Source organism: Fundulus heteroclitus, chromosome 5 (assembly GCF_011125445.2).
Source record: "Fundulus heteroclitus isolate FHET01 chromosome 5, MU-UCD_Fhet_4.1, whole genome shotgun sequence".
In the NCBI taxonomy this organism is placed as follows: domain Eukaryota; kingdom Metazoa; phylum Chordata; class Actinopteri; order Cyprinodontiformes; family Fundulidae; genus Fundulus; species Fundulus heteroclitus.
The window spans coordinates 23,862,547-23,885,517 of record NC_046365.1 but is presented as its reverse complement, the minus strand read 5'-3'; the positions used below and the strand labels follow the sequence as shown (position 1 = coordinate 23,885,517).

General features: G+C 37.0%; 1 protein-coding gene across 1 annotated transcript; it reads right to left on the bottom strand.

Annotated features, from left to right (window-relative positions):
• Positions 1 to 807: 807 nt before the first annotated feature.
• Positions 808 to 5,172, bottom strand: LOC105917928 (calcium homeostasis modulator protein 1). The gene is made up of 2 exons (XM_021310788.2): positions 4,588 to 5,172; positions 808 to 1,835 (listed from the first exon to the last, which is right to left on the bottom strand). Exons 1-2 carry the CDS (start codon positions 5,131 to 5,133, stop codon positions 1,326 to 1,328), a joined length of 1,056 nt encoding a protein of 351 aa, XP_021166463.1. The 5' UTR covers positions 5,134 to 5,172; the 3' UTR covers positions 808 to 1,325.
• Positions 5,173 to 22,971: the final 17,799 nt, after the last annotated feature.

Below are 22,971 nucleotides of genomic sequence, written 5' to 3'. Positions count from 1 at the left end.
TCCACCGTGCTCGACAGTCGGTTTGACATTTGCGCCAGATTGGGTTGAGACACGGTGCTGTGCATAATGGCCATCCTTCTCCAGAACGGTCTCCTGTTATCTCAATATCACACTTGAATGTCTGAAATTTGGCTTGTCTGAGCGTGGCCTGCGTTTAAATAGCAGCTCTACTTTCTCTCCTAAATACTACGAGTGTGATTACGTCGATATTGATGGGGTTATTGTTTCCCCTTGACTGTAACGACACAGTTATTATTAACACTAGCTTATTATCACAGTCTCTTATTTGAGCAACACATAAGTAAAGCTTCTTTAATAAAAATCTACTATCAGATCACAAAAAAGTAGTGTACCTGAACGTCACGAGAACATTGCAGTAGCTTGTGCAGTCTGTAACAACAGGTATCGTCTCACACTGCACAATATATAGTTTTTAAAGGAGCAAGTAGGCCATTGGGCTTTAGGTTAGATTCTTTTCACACCGGCAGAAACAATGACCTGCTGTGTTTGGCCTGGTAAATAAAATGGTGTTATTGGGCAGCCTCTAACGTGCTCCTCCAATCTGAAGTGCCGATAAAGCCATGCTGAAGACACGGTTGAATGCATGTTGTGAAAATAGCTGTCAAAGTTTCCGTGCCATCAGTGCTAAATGGATTTGAAACATATCAGCAATCTATATTTAAATAAAAGAGTAAAGAGAAATACGCAGACAAGCGTTGTCTGCGTATTTCTCTTACTCCCCTTTATTTTGAAGTTTGTTCAAGACTTAATTTAAGCTTTCGTGCTTTGTGACAAAACTATCAAGATGTTTTTTTTTTCTTCAACCTATCGCCACATTGAAATGGCAAAGACTCCACTTCATTTATGAAACTTCAGCCCTTTGGGAATCTCCTTGATGCTAAAATGCTGTGCTTTGTGAATCAGATCCCGTTTAAAAGTGATCCTCTTGGGTTTTCTGTTCTGTCAACAGAACAGGGTTATTTCCTGGAACTTAAAAGCCTCGCATGCTTTCATGATTCATAGGCCAGAGTGGCGCGGTTTAACAAAAGGCATTCCTCTCAAAGGGTCAGGCACTGAACCCACGTTATGAAGGAAGCAGCCAAACCTTCAGAAATCAGCAAAACAAATATTTGCCTTTAAAAGATTAAAAGAAAGCGTAACTGATTGGAAGCGAAAAAGTAAAGACAGGAACAATGGTTATAGACTTATAAAGTATGTCACAATTTCTCTTTTAATTTCTAAGGAGGAGCAAAATAAATGCTACAGCTCTTGAATGTAGTAACTGTCCGACAGCTTATTTGCACATGTTTCATCTCGCCGTGTTTTCAAACCTTACTGTAATACACTGCCCATTCCTTCTTTTCTGTCTCATGGGTGTGTCCGTTTGCAAACCCATTAAAGGCCCCGTTAATGGTTCCATTCAGCTTGCTATTGTTTTCCCCGTCCATCTGGTCCTTTCTCAGAGCCAGCGGCGGCTTACAAGTGTGCCAGTTCCACAAAACCTTGTTCATGTCGTCCTGAGCCCTGATGCCCAGCAGTTTGTCCTCATCGCTTCTCTTGTCCTCCTCCTCGTCGGCGCCGTCGTCCTTGCCGCAGCGTTGCCGGTGGAAGCTCTGCATCTCTCCGCTGACGTTCTCAAAGTACTGGTGGATGCACACCTTGGCAAAGCTCTTGGCATGCTCCTTGCAGGTCTCGTCGAACATCTTCCTCTCGATGTCGATGTAGTGCGACCAGTATTTGGTTTTGAGGAAAGCGGCTTGGGTGAAGCACGGTCTGATTGCCCGGATCAGGAAGGCGGTGAAGGTCATCATGAGCAGAAAAATCCACCCACAAGCCTGTAAAGCGCAAAGGTTATTACATTAATTACAGCAGAGACGACTGTGTGTTGTGAGAACTGAAAGCACAAGCAGACAAAGAAAATATTGCAGACAGACTGCATCAGTGCTTGTGACTGATTTTTTCTTCTTCTTTTTTTCTTCTTGGTAATCTTGGCTTGCTAAAGTGGAAATAGCTCTGTCCAATAAGAAAAAAAACACATTTACAGGTCCCTGCAACCTTCACGGCTCACCGACTGAATTTCTATTTCAAACATTTATTTTACAAGATGACTTCTGAGCCTGAATTGTTGCCCCCGAGGCAGCCCAGAGACCTGAACAACAGCGCGGGTGTTTTATGAGAGGACTGGAATAGGTCCCAGGTTGGTGAATAACACATCTAGAGACTTATGAAATAAATAACATCATAAAAGCCTTAAAAGCAACAGGGAATCTCATAAGGAAAACCGAATCAGATCTTCTTGTGAGGAAGTTAAACTGTCGCTGTGAACTGATTATCAGGGCAACCGCTAGACATCCTGGGGTTGTATTAGCCCCCATTTTGTTAGACGAAAGAAAAAAAACATCAATAAGCAATGCAATAAAACAACTGATAATAAAGTAGGATAAATATAAAATTGATCTTTTTAGAACTACTTTAGATTTAAAGTAAATTATCATGTAGCAATTGTGCCTTAAAGGTGAAATATCATACCAAATCCACGTTTTTAGCCCTAAAATACATTTTGTTGTGTACTTGGAGTCTCTAGGAATGCAGAACATTTGAATGTAGTCTGTCCAGGTACTTCGTAAATATCTTTATATTCTTTTTTTGGGTCATATTTTTTCAAGCCATTCAGTCTTCTCTGTTTTCGATTATGTTTTTTCTCCCATTTTTATATCTCAGGACAATTTGGTAATCCAAGGTAAAGGATGCCGAAGCTACAACTGAAAAACTCAAAATGTCCAGTTGTTTATTACCCCGACATGCTACAAAAATGGCTGAACGGTTTGAAGTGGAACGCTCTGCTACCTGGAGGGGGGGCGGAGTGCGTCGTGCCTCCTTTAGATTTAAAGAGACAGCACCAAGACAAGTCGCTCTCAGACGCACCTCAGTACAGGGGTGAAAAGTGGGAACGTGAGGGTAAATGAACAAGGTATTCAGACCAAAGCATTGCAGTTCCACTTCATATAGACCACAACTGATTTTTTTCAATGTAAAAAGCAAGAACTGAAAAGCTTGATATGTCCCCTTTAAAGGCAACAACCTACCAACCTTTTTAGGTGTAGTGTAAACGGGCCTTAAGACTTCATTTTTAACTTTGGGTTGTTTATAATAGAACCACAGCAGCTCATTTATATTCAATGCTAAGACATTGTGAACAATGCGGGTGCTGGACTTTTTGAGCTATCGTTATTTTGAATTTTTCCAGTTTTGGTCAATCTTTGACAGACTTTTTCTTGTATGAATTGGAGGCGTCTTACGCAGGGCATTTTTTTTTTTTTTTTACCGTCCTTGCATTGAGTCCAACTGATCTTGGAAACATTTTGTACCTGCTTTGACAATGGATGATATAAAGCAAATTTGTATCAGCTGCTAACAATCTAATGATACCAATCACAATATCTACCACAATATCTACAATATCACAAGGACCCTCAGAGGGATTTTAGTGCGATCAGGAGCCATGATCGATCATGTCTATAAATTCCAACTTACCCAAATAGGGACAAGAACCCCAATCAATGAAAAAGGGGCATCATGTACAACTAAACTAAATCATGCAAGATATTTAAGTATGATTATCAATACAATAATTGAACAAAATATTTAATTACTAAATTCAATAGACTGGGTGATACACAATTGTGGAGTAAGTGGGTACACGATCATTTGTTTATAGATGAAGAATTTAAGTGGAAAGAGAAGAGATAGACGGGCAGTCCATGGTTGCAGATTGATGAAGTGGTGAAATGAGTCACTTTTCCCACTGGGAACCCAGAAAATTGGACTACAGAGAGAACGTTAAAACAACAAATGATAAAGCATTTACAACAATAGCCCCATGACTCTATTACACCCCCCACACAAGCTTGATATCTGTGGGATCTGCTATAGTTTCTTTTTTTTCTCCTTTTTTTTTTTATAGAAGTTGGTTCTGTGTTTAATTTGACTAGAAATCATAGCTCGGAGTGTGAAACTACATTACACCGAGTTTAGAATAATGTAGTTGCAAATCGGAAAACAGTGGGATGTGCTTTGCTTCCGTGATTAACTACTATTTACAGTACAAGCCGGAAATTTGTCTCGCTTTAATGCATCGAAACACACAAGGAACATGTTCACTGGAGGATATTTTCAGCACTATGCATGTGACTTAACAAGATATAAACCTTTACATGACAAAGAATCTTTACCAAATTCTTTCACTACATTTTGCATACGTGCATCCATTCTGGTCGCTGAACTCTGGGATGCTCTGTAAGCTCCCAGTCAGAGCTCCAAATTCAAGCGGCGTTTAGTTTTTCCAACTGGAAACACAATCACTCTAACTCCTTTTTGTTTAACTGATTTTAATATTGATTTTGCTTTCCTTTGCTTAAACGAGCTATGATTTCCTGTCTTGAACTGTGCTGAATAAATAGATTTTTACTTGACTTAATTTCTTGTCATTTTTGTAGCATTCACTGCGGTTGTCTTGTAAATTATCTCAAAGTACTCATCTTTATGTTTTCATTCTGAGAAAAAAAAAAAAAAAGAACTTTGGCGTACCTGTGATATACACTTGATGTACCGTGTTGCTGCCACTCTTATCTCCTGATGCTCAAACAGGTCCGGGCAGGGAATTCGAGCCAGCAGTCGACTCCTCTCCATCTCCGACATCCCTCTAAAAAAGCTGGTGTTCCCGAACTTTTCAATATCTAAGTTGATGCTGAAAGCACAGAGGAAGCTCTTCCCATCCATGAGCGTCACGGATACCCACAGCGCAGGGGCGATCAAGGATCTCTGGGTGATTGAGCAAAACATGTAGCGCAGGACCGTTGGATCCTTCGTCCGTTTCCCAGTGGGTCTTTTCCATTCCTCAGCGAGCACCGACACATTATTGTTCAAAACAAAACCCAACAAAAAGAACCATATGGGAGGGATGACAAGCAGTCCAATGCCGTAGGTGTAGTTGTATTCTGGCATGCAGGGGCAGCTGAACTCAAAGGTAGAGTACATCTGGGCACTTGCTAGTGCCATTATGCCACAAATCCCATTCATGAAAGACTCCTGGTTGGACTGAAGGAACTGGAACATCATACGGAACTTATCCATCTTGTGAGATGTGGTTTGCCCTTTGGCTTACAGATAGAGAAATTTCTGCAAAAAAAAGATCATTAAAAAGAATAAGAGAGATAGTATAGGTATATGTCCTGTCACTTTTTAATCCGATTTTGATGGATTAAAAGTGGGCGGGGCGATTAAAAAGGGGCGGGGCTTATTTTTTAATTGACCTTTTAGGTGATCACATGATCGTCACGTGGCCCTGCTCGTGACCCTCATGTGACACCATATCATTGACCCCTACCGTGACCTCCATATGACCCCTCATGTGACACCCTCATGTGACACCCTTAATCATTATTAAATGAATTATTCTTTTATTTATTGTATTATTATTATTTTCATTTATATTCATATCATTAATAATATTATTACTACTATCAATGATATTATAGTAATTATTTAATTCTGTTACGCATACCCGACCTTTTTTAGTAGTATTATTGTAATCATTTAAAGTTATTTATAATTATTTAACTCCGGTATACATACCCAATCTTTTTATTAGTATTATTATGATTATTTTGAATTGTTTAATTCCGTTACGCGCACCCAATCTTTAAGGTGGGAGGAAATCAGTCTTTGTTTCAGCCGTAAAAGCAGTCAGACTCTGAATACTTAAAGTTTCAAAATAAAGATTAAAAATAAAACTATATAAATCGTTTTGACGCATAAGCTTCCCCATCCGGAATCTGTAAATAAAAAGCTCAGGGTTCTCGCTCGGCTCAGAATCCAGCGATGCAACCCCTCAGCTCTCCCTGTAAACAGCAAGCGTTACTGATCGCTTACCAGTTGCAGCTTACAACATAATAAGTCCATACACTCTACAGGTCAGTTTGAGTGTCATAAGTTTACTCGGTCAGTAAGCAGTTAAAACAATACTCAACCTGTTCGAAGCGCCGCGCGGGAGGAGACACAAGGGGGGAGATCTCGCTTTCTCTCAATCATCTGACCCCTCAACACAAAAACTGTGTCTTTCTCTACAACCCTCGCGCTATCATGCAAATAGCGGACACCCTGACACAAAAAAAAAAATCGACAGGATGTTGTATTTCACGCCTTTACGTATCCTAAAAATCCCCATCACACGGACAAACACAATGCCTGTATTATCAATAATGTATATATAAGGCCCTCTTCCCACCTAACTGAATGCATGCACGGTCACTCCTACGAAACATGTCAAAAGACATTTATGTGTGAAATGTTTGTCTCCCCTTTATTATAACTTTTTCTTGCATCGTTACCATCAAGGCTCAGTATAAAATTAAGCGTTGTAAAAATGAAAAATGATTGAACTTTTTGGTGCTTACTGCTGTTTCTTGTTCTTCATTTCAATTTTGCACAAATATCCTATTTCTCAATAAACTATACATTAAAAGGGTGGCTCTTTTGGAAGTGGGTTTCTGTTAAAATGTTAAACTTTTAATAATCTGCTGCAGGTAAGATATCAGGGGCTTCTCATTTTACCTCACTGTTGATTAATATAGCACTTCACATACTAAAACACAGTTTTCTTCTTTAACAGAATTCTTTGTGAATTTTTACAACATTTTTTGAGTAAAACGTTTAACCCTGGCTGAACACAAGTTGGGTCTTATTATCGATATGTCCATAAATTCTAAAACAAGACGATGATAAAACTGGTGCAGTTTCAAAAGCTTTTACAGTTGGATTTGTCTAGTCTTTGAAACCCAGTTTGTAAAGTTTAGTACACCTTGTTTTTCAAACCTAAAGTTTTAGTGCTCTGTTAAACTAAAAGGCACAAATTACTAAAATGCCCCATTTCTTAATTCTATAGCGTAATCTTTGCTGTTCCAATATGTTATATGTGTGCATAACCTGCAACAAGAATTATTGTCCTCTTTATAAATAAAACGTTTTGCTTTGGACGTCATGGATATTAGTGTTACTGCAGCATGCAGCAGCATGCAGCTTTGAGTAAGCTCAGACAAGCTTTCTGCCCTTCCTCCATGAATGTTGTTGCGTTTCACAGGCAAAATCTAAAAAGTTTTACCATATTCCATTTTACACGTCTAATTCTGCGACTCATAGACATTTTCCACATTGTGGTGTGGGCTTGGATCAACTCGCCGTTCATTCTGGTAATGCAAATCTTCAAATAATTGGAACGTGTTTAAGGTATTTTTAGTTTGTAAATGTTTTGTTTGCTCTTTGACATGATATGTTTTTACTGCACATTATGCACAAATATTTCCAGACAAGTAAAATGTACAGAAAAAAATTACAACTCACTGTCCTCGACATATGTTATTTAGTTTAAAATGTGACAAACCCTGGCTCAATGACAAAATGCTCTCAGAAGGAGGAAGGGGTGCAACACACAGCATACACACAGCATACACACAGCGACGTTGGCTTTTCGATCATTAAAATTTGTCTTCAAAACAACATTCAATGACATCTTTTCAACATTGGCTACAACTGAATGATTGGTTGATCCACCATCAATCGTCGACCTTAACCAAAAGTTAATCTTTTTGACCCTAATTCCACATTGAATTGACATCTTTTGCTATCAGGGAAGATATAATTTACAGGAGACTGGTTTTGGTAAAACAAAACAAAAACATATTTACAAACACAATAACAAAACAAACACTTAAAGGATTTAAATCATATTAAATAAGACAAAATATAACCTAAAAACAAGAACAAGTTTCATGGCAAGATTTATTTTATATTTCTGAATATAAGCTTAAATTCTCCCAGAGGAATCAACATGGATATTTTCATATCCTGTTGTAGAGTGCTCCACGTTGATAGGACAGAGTAAGAAAATGCCTCTTTTCCAAGTCCTGTTTTTACTTAGTTCCAAGTCCTGGGAACTAAGTCTTTTGCTGGACTAAATGACATATAACGGGATAAATAACACAGGATCAGGCAGCTTTAAAGATGAAAATGTACCAATGCACGAGTTTATGGGTTGATGATGATGGCCGGTTGAAATTTAAAGGAATATAAAGTACAGTGAGGTGTGAGAGATGTTGGTATGAACCGTAATTCTCCATGATAGACAGCATCTAATGCAGAGAGGTGGCAGGTGCATTATAAGAAACATCACAGTAATCTAGGTCACTGAGACAGGATGCTACCTTGCACTGAAGTAAATTATATTATTTAGTTAATGACAGGGGAAACCCTGAGCAATGAGAGCCTTAACAGCTTGGTATAATTTCTTTAGGTTATTTACGCATTTCACAATAATCGTGTTTTACTTTCGTTAAGGTAGCAGCCAGCAGATTTTTTAATTGATGGAAATGTAACCCATCAACTTCAGAATCATTTCTTCTTTGTGACTTCCCGGAGCTGATTTCTCCTTTCCAGGAGACCTGCTAATTCAGTGTTGAACCAGGAAATGACTCAACCCTTAACTCTCAGCTGATGAAACAGAGCACATTTGTCTATATAATTGTTAAAAATATCAAGCAAATAGTCCCAGGAAAAATGTATGTCATCAAGCAGATAAATGAACTTCCAATTGTAATGAAATATACCATGAAGAAAAGCCTGTTCTCTAAAATGCTTCATAGTTCTTTTTTACACAAGAACAAGCTCAAAATGGAGGATTTTAGTGTTTCAAACTGCAACATTTTGAATCTGTCTTTGGTAAAGAGGATGGATAGTATGAAGTTTATCAGGTGTCTAATTTCAATGGTTAAAAACAGGCTGCTTTGTTTACGAGCAACGTTTACGATTGTCACTCAACTTATTTATTTTATAGCATTAATTGTTTGCATTTGGAGGACCTAGTTGCAAGAGGACTATGTGCTGAAATTCTAAAGGATTGTTCATTTGAAACTGAGATTAGAATTGAGTCAAACAATGAAAAGAATATCTGGTATAGTGAGATTTTACAACAGTGACAAAAAACAACAACAATTTTACACATCTTTTTTTTATATATAGCTTTTACTTTGTGTGAAATTTTACATATAATTTAATCAATACATTATAAACTATGTAATTAAATTACTCAAAGAGCTTTTTAAACTACACTTAAATCATTTATATATACTCTCATCATTTAGTGTAGAGTATTTAATTTTTTTGTTTATCTGTGTGAGCTTTAATTGATGTTTGATTAAGTTAGGTGTGTTAGAAAACCACAGAGCAAAAGTTCTGACATCAAGTCAGAACCTGACGGTGCACTGGAAAGTTTTCACACCCCATCCACACGTTGGTTACTGGTCAGACCTTTTTATCTATCGCTATCACTCAAACACAACGTCTTGTTGTTCCCTATTTGGCACAAAGGCAGTTTTTGCTTGGAAAAAGACAAGAAAAGGTACACATTTTAAATCCCATGATACATTTACTGAGAGCGGAATAATGGTAGAATTTAAACAATTACACAGTATACAGAAAAAGATGTGTTCACAAGAAATCTAATGACAATGGATAACATATTAGGTAATGAGGAAAAAGGGGAAAATATGCTTGTAAGATTATCAATAATACCCGGACATTCAAGACGGTCTTAACTATGAAATTAAAAGCTCACATATATGTGAGAAGATTATTTTCTGTTTCTGCTTTTCTGTTTTGGCTATATTTTTTTTTTCAAAAATCAAACAAATGTATACGATCTGACAAATGAGCTGAATGTATCCAGAAGCTTTTTAAATTATTGTATTTATTAAGGGGCATAATGCTGTCCAAACCAGCCTATTATGAAAAAGTAATTGAATGAATAGATGTTATTATTCACATTTTTTTGTAAGCTGAGGCTAATTTTATTACTCACACCAAGGTCTATTTAATGTCAGACCTGTAGCCCAAAGAATTCAGTTAAATAGATTCAGGCTAGAATATCTCAGAAGGCTACATATTTTGCCTGGATCTACATAAATTCAAAAGCAGAATTTGACATTTATCATCAGCATCTATCTGTCTGATGAGGGTATCGTGCCATTTTATCCTTTCTCTTCAGACACCCAGTGACCAGGACAATATTATTTCCAAGAGTACACAAACAGCTCATCCAGGAGGCCGCAAAAGAACACAGAACATCTTAGGCACTGCGCCTGACTTGTTTCAGTTAAGTTAATTAAAACTAGATTTATTGTTAATTTTTTGGAAGGTGTGCACCCTGGTAGGTTTCACGTAAAACTAACAATTCAGAAAAAGAACTATATACTCAATCAAATCTTGTGGTGGACTGAGGCCAACTTGCCATGGGAGATCCTACCAGGAGTAGGAATCTCTGGAAAACATAGTTCTCAGAATCATAGCAGATTCAAGAGAGGGGTGATACATGGTGGATATTTGACATACTGACTAATTATTAAATTCATAATAAAAACTATATTTTGCTTCTTTTATTCTGCAAGTTTGCCCTTACTGCAGAGCCTTAAATTAATTTCTGCGTTGTAAGTTGTACCTCTGTGTCGGAATCTTTCCATTTACATTTGACTTTGCAGTTGTGGCACTTGAATTTCTCTGTGAGGCAGAATAAAGCCTATTTCAACTCTATTCCATCCTATTTTTCTTGTATTTCATGTTTCAATCCTCGTAAAAAGTATTTATAAACAGAGAATGTAACTCTGTTTCTCGCTGAATATCGGGTTTACCGGCATCAGTCATTACAATTTAACAATTCCCCTCCATGTATGTGAGGACCAAATACTTTAAACTCAATTCTGAACTTGATAGGAAACCAGTTTAATGAATTAAAAAGACATAGTTATATTATCAAGCTTATTTGAACCTATTAATAATGAGTCCACAGCATTCTGTATAACTTTTAAACGTCGTAGAGAGGCTTTGTCTAGTCTCGTTTACAGGCATTACAATTGTCTAATTGAGAAATATATGTGCATGTGCATGTTTTTTAAGTAAAGCTGCCAGCATATTTCCAACGTTCCCTAACTGTAAGATGCAAAAGTGTAAGATGAATTTCACATGTGGATCTAGGGAGAGTTCAGCATTCAAGTTTGTTGCCCAGTTTACAACTATAGACTTACTTGATTAACAACTGGAAACAAATCAGTGACCTATGTCAAAGTGAATATTTGGTGCATCTTCTTTTGTTTGCTTATGGATACACTTCTTTCATTTATTTTTATTTGTTTGAACAAATAAAGGAAAACAAAATATGTGATGGAGCTATAATGTTCATTCTGTTTTGTTAGAAGATAATAGCCAGGCAGTTGCTTTGGTTTTAGTGAGGAAGTCGATCAATTAAGTTTTATCAGGAAATTGGTGAGGTTTAAACGGCATGTATGATTAAAGAAAATAAAATGGTAATGGCCCAAGTATTGACGCTTGGAGAACCCCTTAGGTTAATAAAGCTTTCATGGAGAAGGACTCACTGGGTTTGTTTTTAAAAGTGAAACATCTATGTAATAGGTAGGAAGAAAACCAGATTGTTGCAGAGCCAGAAATACCAACAAGATGTTAATGCCAATGACCAAAAACATTCTGGTCTACAATAACGAACGCCACACTGCGCTCCAGTAGCACGAGCAGAGGAGAAATGTCTGTTTACATGGACGGAAAAGAGTGATATTTGCAAGACATACATACCATTTGCCGATTTAGTGGTTTCAGTGGTACATTTCTTTAACATTTTTTTTTTCCTGTGTAATTGATTACTGTAAGCAATGTTTCTGAGACAAATCTTTGAAATTGTACTAACTGCTGCACTCGCTTTATGCTAATGCTGGTTAAAATCGACTGTTATCGAACTGTGTTACTAATTAAAGCCTCAATTCCATTACTCTGTGCAAAGTAATGATTTCTACGCTTTAGTAAATGATGAATAATACTAATCTGGTATTTCAAATGTTACTTTTGGCAGTTTTGCCAATCATGACAATTATGAAAAAGCAATGTATTGGATAGTAGAATATTTCAAAATCGTCTTCATATCGTAATTAATAACATTAAAAAAACTACAAATACTTTTTACGAGGATTGAAACATGAAATACAAGAAAAATAGGATGGAATAGAGTTGAAATAGGCTTTATTCTGCCTCACAGAGAAATTCAAGTGCCACAACTGCAAAGTCAAATGTAAATGGAAAGATTCCGACACAGAGGTACAACTTACAACGCAGAAATTAATTTAAGGCTCTGCAGTAAGGGCAAACTTGCAGAATAAAAGAAGCAAAATATAGTTTTTATTATGAATTTAATAATTAGTCAGTATGTCAAATATCCACCATGTATCACCCCTCTCTTGAATCTGCTATGATTCTGAGAACTATGTTTTCCAGAGATTCCTACTCCTGGTAGGATCTCCCATGGCAAGTTGGCCTCAGTCCACCACAAGATTTGATTGAGTATATAGTTCTTTTTCTGAATTGTTAGTTTTACGTGAAACCTACCAGGGTGCACACCTTCCAAAAAATTAACAATAAATCTAGTTTTAATTAACTTAACTGAAACAAGTCAGGCGCAGTGCCTAAGATGTTCTGTGTTCTTTTGCGGCCTCCTGGATGAGCTGTTTGTGTACTCTTGGAAATAATATTGTCCTGGTCACTGGGTGTCTGAAGAGAAAGGATAAAATGGCACGATACCCTCATCAGACAGATAGATGCTGATGATAAATGTCAAATTCTGCTTTTGAATTTATGTAGATCCAGGCAAAATATGTAGCCTTCTGAGATATTCTAGCCTGAATCTATTTAACTGAATTCTTTGGGCTACAGGTCTGACATTAAATAGACCTTGGTGTGAGTAATAAAATTAGCCTCAGCTTACAAAAAAATGTGAATAATAACATTTATTCATTCAATTACTTTTTCATAATAGGCTGGTTTGGACAGCATTATGCCCCTTAATAAATACAATAATTTAAAAAGCTTCTGGATACATTCAGCTCATTTGTCAGATCGTATACATTTGTTTGATTTTTGAAAAAAAAAATATAGCCAAAACAGAAAAGCAGAAACAGAAAATAATCCTCTCACATAAATGTGAGCTTTTAATTTCATAGTTAAGACCGTCTTGAATGTCCGGGTATTATTGATAATCTTACAAGCATATTTTCCCCTTTTTCCTCATTACCTAATATGTTATCCATTGTCATTAGATTTCTTGTGAACACATCTTTTTCTGTATACTGTGTAATTGTTTAAATTCTACCATTATTCCGCTCTCAGTAAATGTATCATGGGATTTAAAATGTGTACCTTTTCTTGTCTTTTTCCAAGCAAAAACTGCCTTTGTGCCAAATAGGGAACAACAAGACGTTGTGTTTGAGTGATAGCGATAGATAAAAAGGTCTGACCAGTAACCAACGTGTGGATGGGGTGTGAAAACTTTCCAGTGCACCGTCAGGTTCTGACTTGATGTCAGAACTTTTGCTCTGTGGTTTTCTAACACACCTAACTTAATCAAACATCAATTAAAGCTCACACAGATAAACAAAAAATTAAATACTCTACACTAAATGATGAGAGTATATATAAATGATTTAAGTGTAGTTTAAAAAGCTCTTTGAGTAATTTAATTACATAGTTTATAATGTATTGATTAAATTATATGTAAAATTTCACACAAAGTAAAAGCTATATATAAAAAAAAGATGCGTAAAATTGTTGTTGTTTTTTGTCACTGTTGTAAAATCTCACTATACCAGATATTCTTTTCATTGTTTGACTCAATTCTAATCTCAGTTTCAAATGAACAATCCTTTAGAATTTCAGCACATAGTCCTCTTGCAACTAGGTCCTCCAAATGCAAACAATTAATGCTATAAAATAAATAAGTTGAGTGACAATCGTAAACGTTGCTCGTAAACAAAGCAGCCTGTTTTTAACCATTGAAATTAGACACCTGATAAACTTCATACTATCCATCCTCTTTACCAAAGACAGATTCAAAATGTTGCAGTTTGAAACACTAAAATCCTCCATTTTGAGCTTGTTCTTGTGTAAAAAAGAACTATGAAGCATTTTAGAGAACAGGCTTTTCTTCATGGTATATTTCATTACAATTGGAAGTTCATTTATCTGCTTGATGACATACATTTTTCCTGGGACTATTTGCTTGATATTTTTAACAATTATATAGACAAATGTGCTCTGTTTCATCAGCTGAGAGTTAAGGGTTGAGTCATTTCCTGGTTCAACACTGAATTAGCAGGTCTCCTGGAAAGGAGAAATCAGCTCCGGGAAGTCACAAAGAAGAAATGATTCTGAAGTTGATGGGTTACATTTCCATCAATTAAAAAATCTGCTGGCTGCTACCTTAACGAAAGTAAAACACGATTATTGTGAAATGCGTAAATAACCTAAAGAAATTATACCAAGCTGTTAAGGCTCTCATTGCTCAGGGTTTCCCCTGTCATTAACTAAATAATATAATTTACTTCAGTGCAAGGTAGCATCCTGTCTCAGTGACCTAGATTACTGTGATGTTTCTTATAATGCACCTGCCACCTCTCTGCATTAGATGCTGTCTATCATGGAGAATTACGGTTCATACCAACATCTCTCACACCTCACTGTACTTTATATTCCTTTAAATTTCAACCGGCCATCATCATCAACCCATAAACTCGTGCATTGGTACATTTTCATCTTTAAAGCTGCCTGATCCTGTGTTATTTATCCCGTTATATGTCATTTAGTCCAGCAAAAGACTTAGTTCCCAGGACTTGGAACTAAGTAAAAACAGGACTTGGAAAAGAGGCATTTTCTTACTCTGTCCTATCAACGTGGAGCACTCTACAACAGGATATGAAAATATCCATGTTGATTCCTCTGGGAGAATTTAAGCTTATATTCAGAAATATAAAATAAATCTTGCCATGAAACTTGTTCTTGTTTTTAGGTTATATTTTGTCTTATTTAATATGATTTAAATCCTTTAAGTGTTTGTTTTGTTATTGTGTTTGTAAATATGTTTTTGTTTTGTTTTACCAAAACCAGTCTCCTGTAAATTATATCTTCCCTGATAGCAAAAGATGTCAATTCAATGTGGAATTAGGGTCAAAAAGATTAACTTTTGGTTAAGGTCGACGATTGATGGTGGATCAACCAATCATTCAGTTGTAGCCAATGTTGAAAAGATGTCATTGAATGTTGTTTTGAAGACAAATTTTAATGATCGAAAAGCCAACGTCGCTGTGTGTATGCTGTGTGTATGCTGTGTGTTGCACCCCTTCCTCCTTCTGAGAGCATTTTGTCATTGAGCCAGGGTTTGTCACATTTTAAACTAAATAACATATGTCGAGGACAGTGAGTTGTAATTTTTTTCTGTACATTTTACTTGTCTGGAAATATTTGTGCATAATGTGCAGTAAAAACATATCATGTCAAAGAGCAAACAAAACATTTACAAACTAAAAATACCTTAAACACGTTCCAATTATTTGAAGATTTGCATTACCAGAATGAACGGCGAGTTGATCCAAGCCCACACCACAATGTGGAAAATGTCTATGAGTCGCAGAATTAGACGTGTAAAATGGAATATGGTAAAACTTTTTAGATTTTGCCTGTGAAACGCAACAACATTCATGGAGGAAGGGCAGAAAGCTTGTCTGAGCTTACTCAAAGCTGCATGCTGCTGCATGCTGCAGTAACACTAATATCCATGACGTCCAAAGCAAAACGTTTTATTTATAAAGAGGACAATAATTCTTGTTGCAGGTTATGCACACATATAACATATTGGAACAGCAAAGATTACGCTATAGAATTAAGAAATGGGGCATTTTAGTAATTTGTGCCTTTTAGTTTAACAGAGCACTAAAACTTTAGGTTTGAAAAACAAGGTGTACTAAACTTTACAAACTGGGTTTCAAAGACTAGACAAATCCAACTGTAAAAGCTTTTGAAACTGCACCAGTTTTATCATCGTCTTGTTTTAGAATTTATGGACATATCGATAATAAGACCCAACTTGTGTTCAGCCAGGGTTAAACGTTTTACTCAAAAAATGTTGTAAAAATTCACAAAGAATTCTGTTAAAGAAGAAAACTGTGTTTTAGTATGTGAAGTGCTATATTAATCAACAGTGAGGTAAAATGAGAAGCCCCTGATATCTTACCTGCAGCAGATTATTAAAAGTTTAACATTTTAACAGAAACCCACTTCCAAAAGAGCCACCCTTTTAATGTATAGTTTATTGAGAAATAGGATATTTGTGCAAAATTGAAATGAAGAACAAGAAACAGCAGTAAGCACCAAAAAGTTCAATCATTTTTCATTTTTACAACGCTTAATTTTATACTGAGCCTTGATGGTAACGATGCAAGAAAAAGTTATAATAAAGGGGAGACAAACATTTCACACATAAATGTCTTTTGACATGTTTCGTAGGAGTGACCGTGCATGCATTCAGTTAGGTGGGAAGAGGGCCTTATATATACATTATTGATAATACAGGCATTGTGTTTGTCCGTGTGATGGGGATTTTTAGGATACGTAAAGGCGTGAAATACAACATCCTGTCGATTTTTTTTTTTGTGTCAGGGTGTCCGCTATTTGCATGATAGCGCGAGGGTTGTAGAGAAAGACACAGTTTTTGTGTTGAGGGGTCAGATGATTGAGAGAAAGCGAGATCTCCCCCCTTGTGTCTCCTCCCGCGCGGCGCTTCGAACAGGTTGAGTATTGTTTTAACTGCTTACTGACCGAGTAAACTTATGACACTCAAACTGACCTGTAGAGTGTATGGACTTATTATGTTGTAAGCTGCAACTGGTAAGCGATCAGTAACGCTTGCTGTTTACAGGGAGAGCTGAGGGGTTGCATCGCTGGATTCTGAGCCGAGCGAGAACCCTGAGCTTTTTATTTACAGATTCCGGATGGGGAAGCTTATGCGTCAAAACGATTTATATAGTTTTATTTTTAATCTTTATTTTGAAACTTTAAGTATTCAGAGTCTGACTGCTTTTACGGCTGAAACAAAGACTGATTTCCTCCCACCTTAAAGATTGGGTGCGCGTAACGGAATTAAACAATTCAAAATAATCATAATAATACTAATAAAAAGATTGGGTATGTATACCGGAGTTAAATAATTATAAATAACTTTAAATGATTACAATAATACTACTAAAAAAGGTCGGGTATGCGTAACAGAATTAAATAATTACTATAATATCATTGATAGTAGTAATAATATTATTAATGATATGAATATAAATGAAAATAATAATAATACAATAAATAAAAGAATAATTCATTTAATAATGATTAAGGGTGTCACATGAGGGTGTCACATGAGGGGTCATATGGAGGTCACGGTAGGGGTCAATGATATGGTGTCACATGAGGGTCACGAGCAGGGCCACGTGACGATCATGTGATCACCTAAAAGGTCAATTAAAAAATAAGCCCCGCCCCTTTTTAATCGCCCCGCCCACTTTTAATCCATCAAAATCGGATTAAAAAGTGACAGGACATATACCTATACTATCTCTAATAAGGATCAGCTTTAATCGCCAAGTTGGTGTAAACAAGAAGAGTTTGAGTTTGGTTTCTCTTTTGCTCTCCACAAAGACATTTTAGAGTAAATACATGAAAAAAGGAAACAATTGTAATAATTGTAAATATGTATACATTCATGTTTCTACAAAAAAACAACGACCGGGTTGGATGAAGTTGGATGAATGTCACGTTCAAAAAGCCTGTTTGGTTTCTACACATAGGCTGTGCACTGCAAAAACGGATCTAAAAATAAGTAAAATGTTCTTAAAATTTGTGTTTTTGTCCTAGATTTGAGCAGGTATATAATATTATCTGCCAATGGAATGAGTATTTTGAGCCCTAAAATAAGATAAATAAACATCCTGCACTTGAAATAAGATACTGGAGATGAGCTGTTCCTATCTTAAGTGCAAAAATCTTATTCCAATGGCAGATCATCTTATTTACCTACTCAAATCAAGGACAGATATACACTCATTTTAAGAACATTTTACTTATTTTTAGTTCCGTTTTTGCAGTGTGGCATTCAAATGATGCTCAGCTGCTAGTAAGGGCACAAAAGTGCGCTGAAAGGAATCCCCCAAACATTTACACCACCACCACTAGGGTGAAGCAAGATACAAGATAGGATGCTTTCATGTTTACACCCAGTTCTGACAATACCATCTGCTGACAGAAGTGGCACCAGGTTTGGTCTTCTGCGACTGTAGTCCATCTGCTTCAAGAGCGCAGTGCATTCAGAGATGGTAATCAGCAATCCTTGCTTGTAACGAGTGGTTATCTAAGCTGCTGTTGCCTCTCTATCATCTTCAGCATTCGGAGTATTCTTCTCCAACATCAACAAGACATTTTTTTGTTCAGACAACTTCTACTCACTGGATATGCTCTCTTTCTTTTTGAACCAATTTCTGTTAACCTGAGACCTGACTGTGTATATATATAAAAAAAAAACCTGTAGGTTGGCAGCATGTGGAACAACAACCATACTATGCTCAAAGTCGCTTAGTTTCAATTGAACCTTTGGTTGAGGAGTCAGTCTGACAGCTTCCTTACTCCCATAACTTTTCTATTTCTTTTACACGGACGAGAAGAGGGTAAAATACAGAAGATGTAACAATTAGAAAGGATCGCATACAATTTATTTGTTAAACGTTTACGATGTACTTCTTATCCAACAACCAAGTTTAAGGCTGACTGAGATTCAGCTGAAGATGTAGATAAAACCAGTGTTTGTAGATACAGTTCTGAAATGAACATGACTTACCTTGTAAGTTACACTTGGATAAACAGATGAAAAGATAAACAAGTCATACAGTCATAATGTCCACAGTGAATGACTTGTAGCTCCATGGATACGTAACATACATACCTGGCTGACTGCTAAGTGCTTCTCCAGCGATACTTCAAAACTGACCGAAGCTCCTGTCGTCAAACCCCTCCCTTCACTGCGTTACAGTGATTTGACAAAAGATTGACTCTCTCAAAGGCAAACATAATAAACCATGTGAATATGCTAATATGGTTTAATTTAGCCCCTTTTCACTGTGGAGATGTGTTCAATGTCTGAAAAGCGGAGGGTTTCTATGTCAGCTCAAGATCTCCGATCAGTGAGAGTGCCTGTATTGTGTTCCCGTGTAGCTACAGAAAGCCAGACATGCAAACAAGCTTTCAAACCATTTAAATATCCGTGGCTTTGGATAGAAAATTTGGTTGTAGTCACATAGGTAAAGGGTGAATCCGTTTCCAATTGCTTGGAGCAGAGATGATTGTCCAAAAAGGTAAAAAAAATATTTTTTATTATTATTGCACAGAGCTCTTTCAAAGCTTAGGGCTCCACAAGCTGAAATAAAGCTTGACAAACCAGTTGGAAGCTCACAAGAGGATAAAAGGCAGCGGTTTACTCTCCTGTTCATGAATACTAGCCATTACACACACTTAGTTCTGTCTGCAACCTGACACTTATTGTCGAGACCAGTGAAATTATTTCACTCCCTCGGAGGTTTATATATCGCAGAATTTATGCAATCGGGGACACAAGATAAAATAGTTCTGCCTTACAAAAAGCAACCATTGTCCTCTAGCCAAAGGCTGTAAAGGCTCACTGGGCTTTAAAAGCTAAACCAGTGATATCTAAAAACCAACAATAAAATTAAACTTGAGAGGAAAACACACCAGCAAGGTAACAATACAAAAATAATTCAATCTAAAATAAGGAAAATGGTGAAATTAAACAAAAAAAACAAAAAACAAAAATGTTTAACTTGTTTACTGTTGGAAAAATACTCCTTAGAACCTTCTGCAGTTGGTTGCAAAATTGTGTTTTCTCTCTGGAACAAGGCCTTTAACACATTTAAATATAAAAAATAAATAGATACATTTATAAAACTATATAAAAATGTACTGTTAAACTTTTTCCAGATTTTATACTGATGCCCATTTCTTTTATTATTGATCTAAAACCCTAAGAGCTTGTTTAAAGAGATCAGAGGCTTTAAATCTAATTGGTTAGGATGGCTCAGATTGGTTAGACGACTTAGACGTACAGTTTTAGATTTGAGCTGGGAGTCCAACACAACACCCAGATATTAAAGCACGTTCCACTGTTTGGATTCATCTCCATTCATTAAAGTTTGTAAGTTTTTGTGCCAGTTCGAAACACTTTGAGACAGTTCTGGGGCAATTCAATGTCAGAAAATATCTTTAAACCCTTGTGAGATGCCATTCCAACTTTATTTATAAAGTGCTTTAAATCAAACACAGCTGAAACAAATTGCGTGAACATAGCCCTAACATATAAATCTAAATGAAAAAGAACTAGAATATATATAGTATACATATATAGCATAGGAACAGTACAATATTGAACCGAATAAAACAAACAAGGTCAGAAAAAGTCTCACTGGTGTTAAAAGCCAAAGAATAGAAATCCTCCCTATTTGCCCTGTTGACACCTCTACAGTAGCATGCTAGTCTTTGCAGCTACATACAGTTAAAACCAGACATTTCCACACACTGAATAATTTTTTTTTTTCTTACTGTCTGAGATTGAATCAGGCAAAACCTTTTCCTGTTTTTGAAGGATCAGGAGTGCCAAAAATATCTTGTATTTGCTAATATGGATGAACTTTAAAAGGTTTAAAAGGCTAAGATTTGCCTTTTAAACTGTATTCCTCAGGTGAAATGTTTTAGGTATCCTTCCTAACAATAGTTTGCTGGAACTTAGGTCCATTCCTAATGAACTGCTGTAGCTCAGGCGTGTTTGTAAGCAAACTCACTGCCACACGCCGGTCAGCTCTGCCTACAAATCTTCTCATGAACTGATCGGGGCTTTATGACGGCCACTCCGAAATATTGACATTGCCCTTAGGCCACAGAGTAACAAATGTGGTGGAATGATGAAAATCAGTGTCCATGTGGAATAGCCATTTGCGCCCAAGCTTTAACTTTCTGGTTGATGTGTTGATGCTGCTTCGGTATTTCAACATGATGTTTTTCGTCATGATGCCATCACCCCCACACAGTCACGGTTTGGATGGGGTTCTTAAGCCTTGCAGACTTCCCCTTTTCTCCTCAATGTAACAACGGTCAATAAGACCAAACACTCCAGTTTCATCAGACCACAGAAAACAGTCACAGTAAAGAATACAGAATAAAATCTTTGTCCCTGAGCGTATTTGAAAACCCTAATCTGGCCTTTGGACTAAAAGCTTCTTCTTTTCTGTCCATGCTGGTGCAGGACTGTGTGTGCACTGACACTACCAGCTTCAGCCAGGATCTTCACAAGGCCTTAGAGTGTTTGTTGTGGGGTGGAGGCGCACATTTCACGTCGAAACGTGTTCATCTCTTCGACACAGAACCCTTCCTGAGCAGTATCATGTAACCTGGCCAGCCAGATTGATAATGTGTAGCACTCTATGCTGGTGAAGGTTCTCAGTCATCCAGGTCATGATCATTCCCAAAAAAAAAGTTAAAAACCACACAAGTTTAGTTTCCTAAGTTTGAAGACGTTTCGCTTCCAATCCAGAAAACTTTCTCAATTCAAATGTCTGGAGTAGTGTGGAGTTCCAAGCTTTATATTACTGCCCAAAAGGCGTTGTTCTCGCTTAGATAACATGCAAATTAATCCGAAACTGGTCCACCCCTTTGCAATGGGGAGTTGTTAAGGTCATCGTTGGCCTGGCTTACAGGGGAGATGTTGTGATCACCTGCATGGAGGTGAGTATTGAGGTGAAAACTGGAAGGAATCAAACCTATTGCTGTGTTGTAAGTTTTTAAAAGTTGAAACCCGAGTCCTCCACCTCTGTTTAAAGTTGTTTTTTCTCTCTTAACGTAAATGGCTTGGGAAGCGAAACGTCTTCGAACTTCAAACCAGTTGTTTGGTTTTAAACTTTTTTTAGAGTGTAGCACTCTAGTTCTGCGCATTATCAATCTGGGACTGCTCCATTTGCAACCGTGTGGTGAAAGGACGGAAGTTCAGCAGAACCCTCTGAGCTGATTGGGCGAAGTGTCTCCTAGTGCCCGCATACCAAAGGTTTGCTTTTACCAATAACGGTATCAAATTAAAACGTAAGCAGCAGGCATCATGAGAAACCACAAGAAGGTAATCTTGTCAAGGCACGTCTTGCTGTTCTACTTTCTAAGAAGAAATTGCGGATTCTTACGAATCAGAAGTGATAGCAGCAGCAACGTGTGCGTCCTCCTGTGCTGCCATGTTTATGTCCGTTCAGCTGTGGGCTCAGACGCTCTTGCTTTTGTCACACCGGTATGTCCCGCTTTAAACCCCAACACTGCAACGTGATTGGCCCGAACCGTTAGATTCGCTAGAGAGAGCGCTAGATTCCTGTGTGTTTGTAAACACACATATACCATAAGAATTCATCTTGCAGGCAAGGTTAAGTAGCAATTCTTTCCATGCTGTTCATACTTGTGTACAATCGTACCAACAATTGGCACCTTGAAGCATCTGACAACTTTAAACAAGGATGAAACAGACGTGATGTCAAAAATTCTGTTTCTTTTTAGTTTCATCTACTATTCTTCCCTGACCCCATGATCAAGACGTTCCTATATTGTTTAAGGGCATAGTAATCTTTAATTTTCTACACTTGAACAAAGTCTCTGTCGTTCTTCTGTCATTTAGCAAATAGGAACTGTTTTAGCAATCTTAACTAACCTAAAACAGGAAAGGCCATAAAAAGAATACAATACTTTTTATGGCCTTGTATGTAAACTTCTGGTTTCAGCCATCTATGACTATCTTTTGAGAACATTTGGCACTGAATGTGAAATGAGTGTGCAGTTTCAGGAAGTCAGCTCGAACCTTTTACTTGTGCACGTTGCACAGCAAAGTGTCGAAGCAGACCACATGGGCTAGCTGTGCAGGAAGTTGCAATCTTCAGCTGAAATAGGAAGAGACCTTAG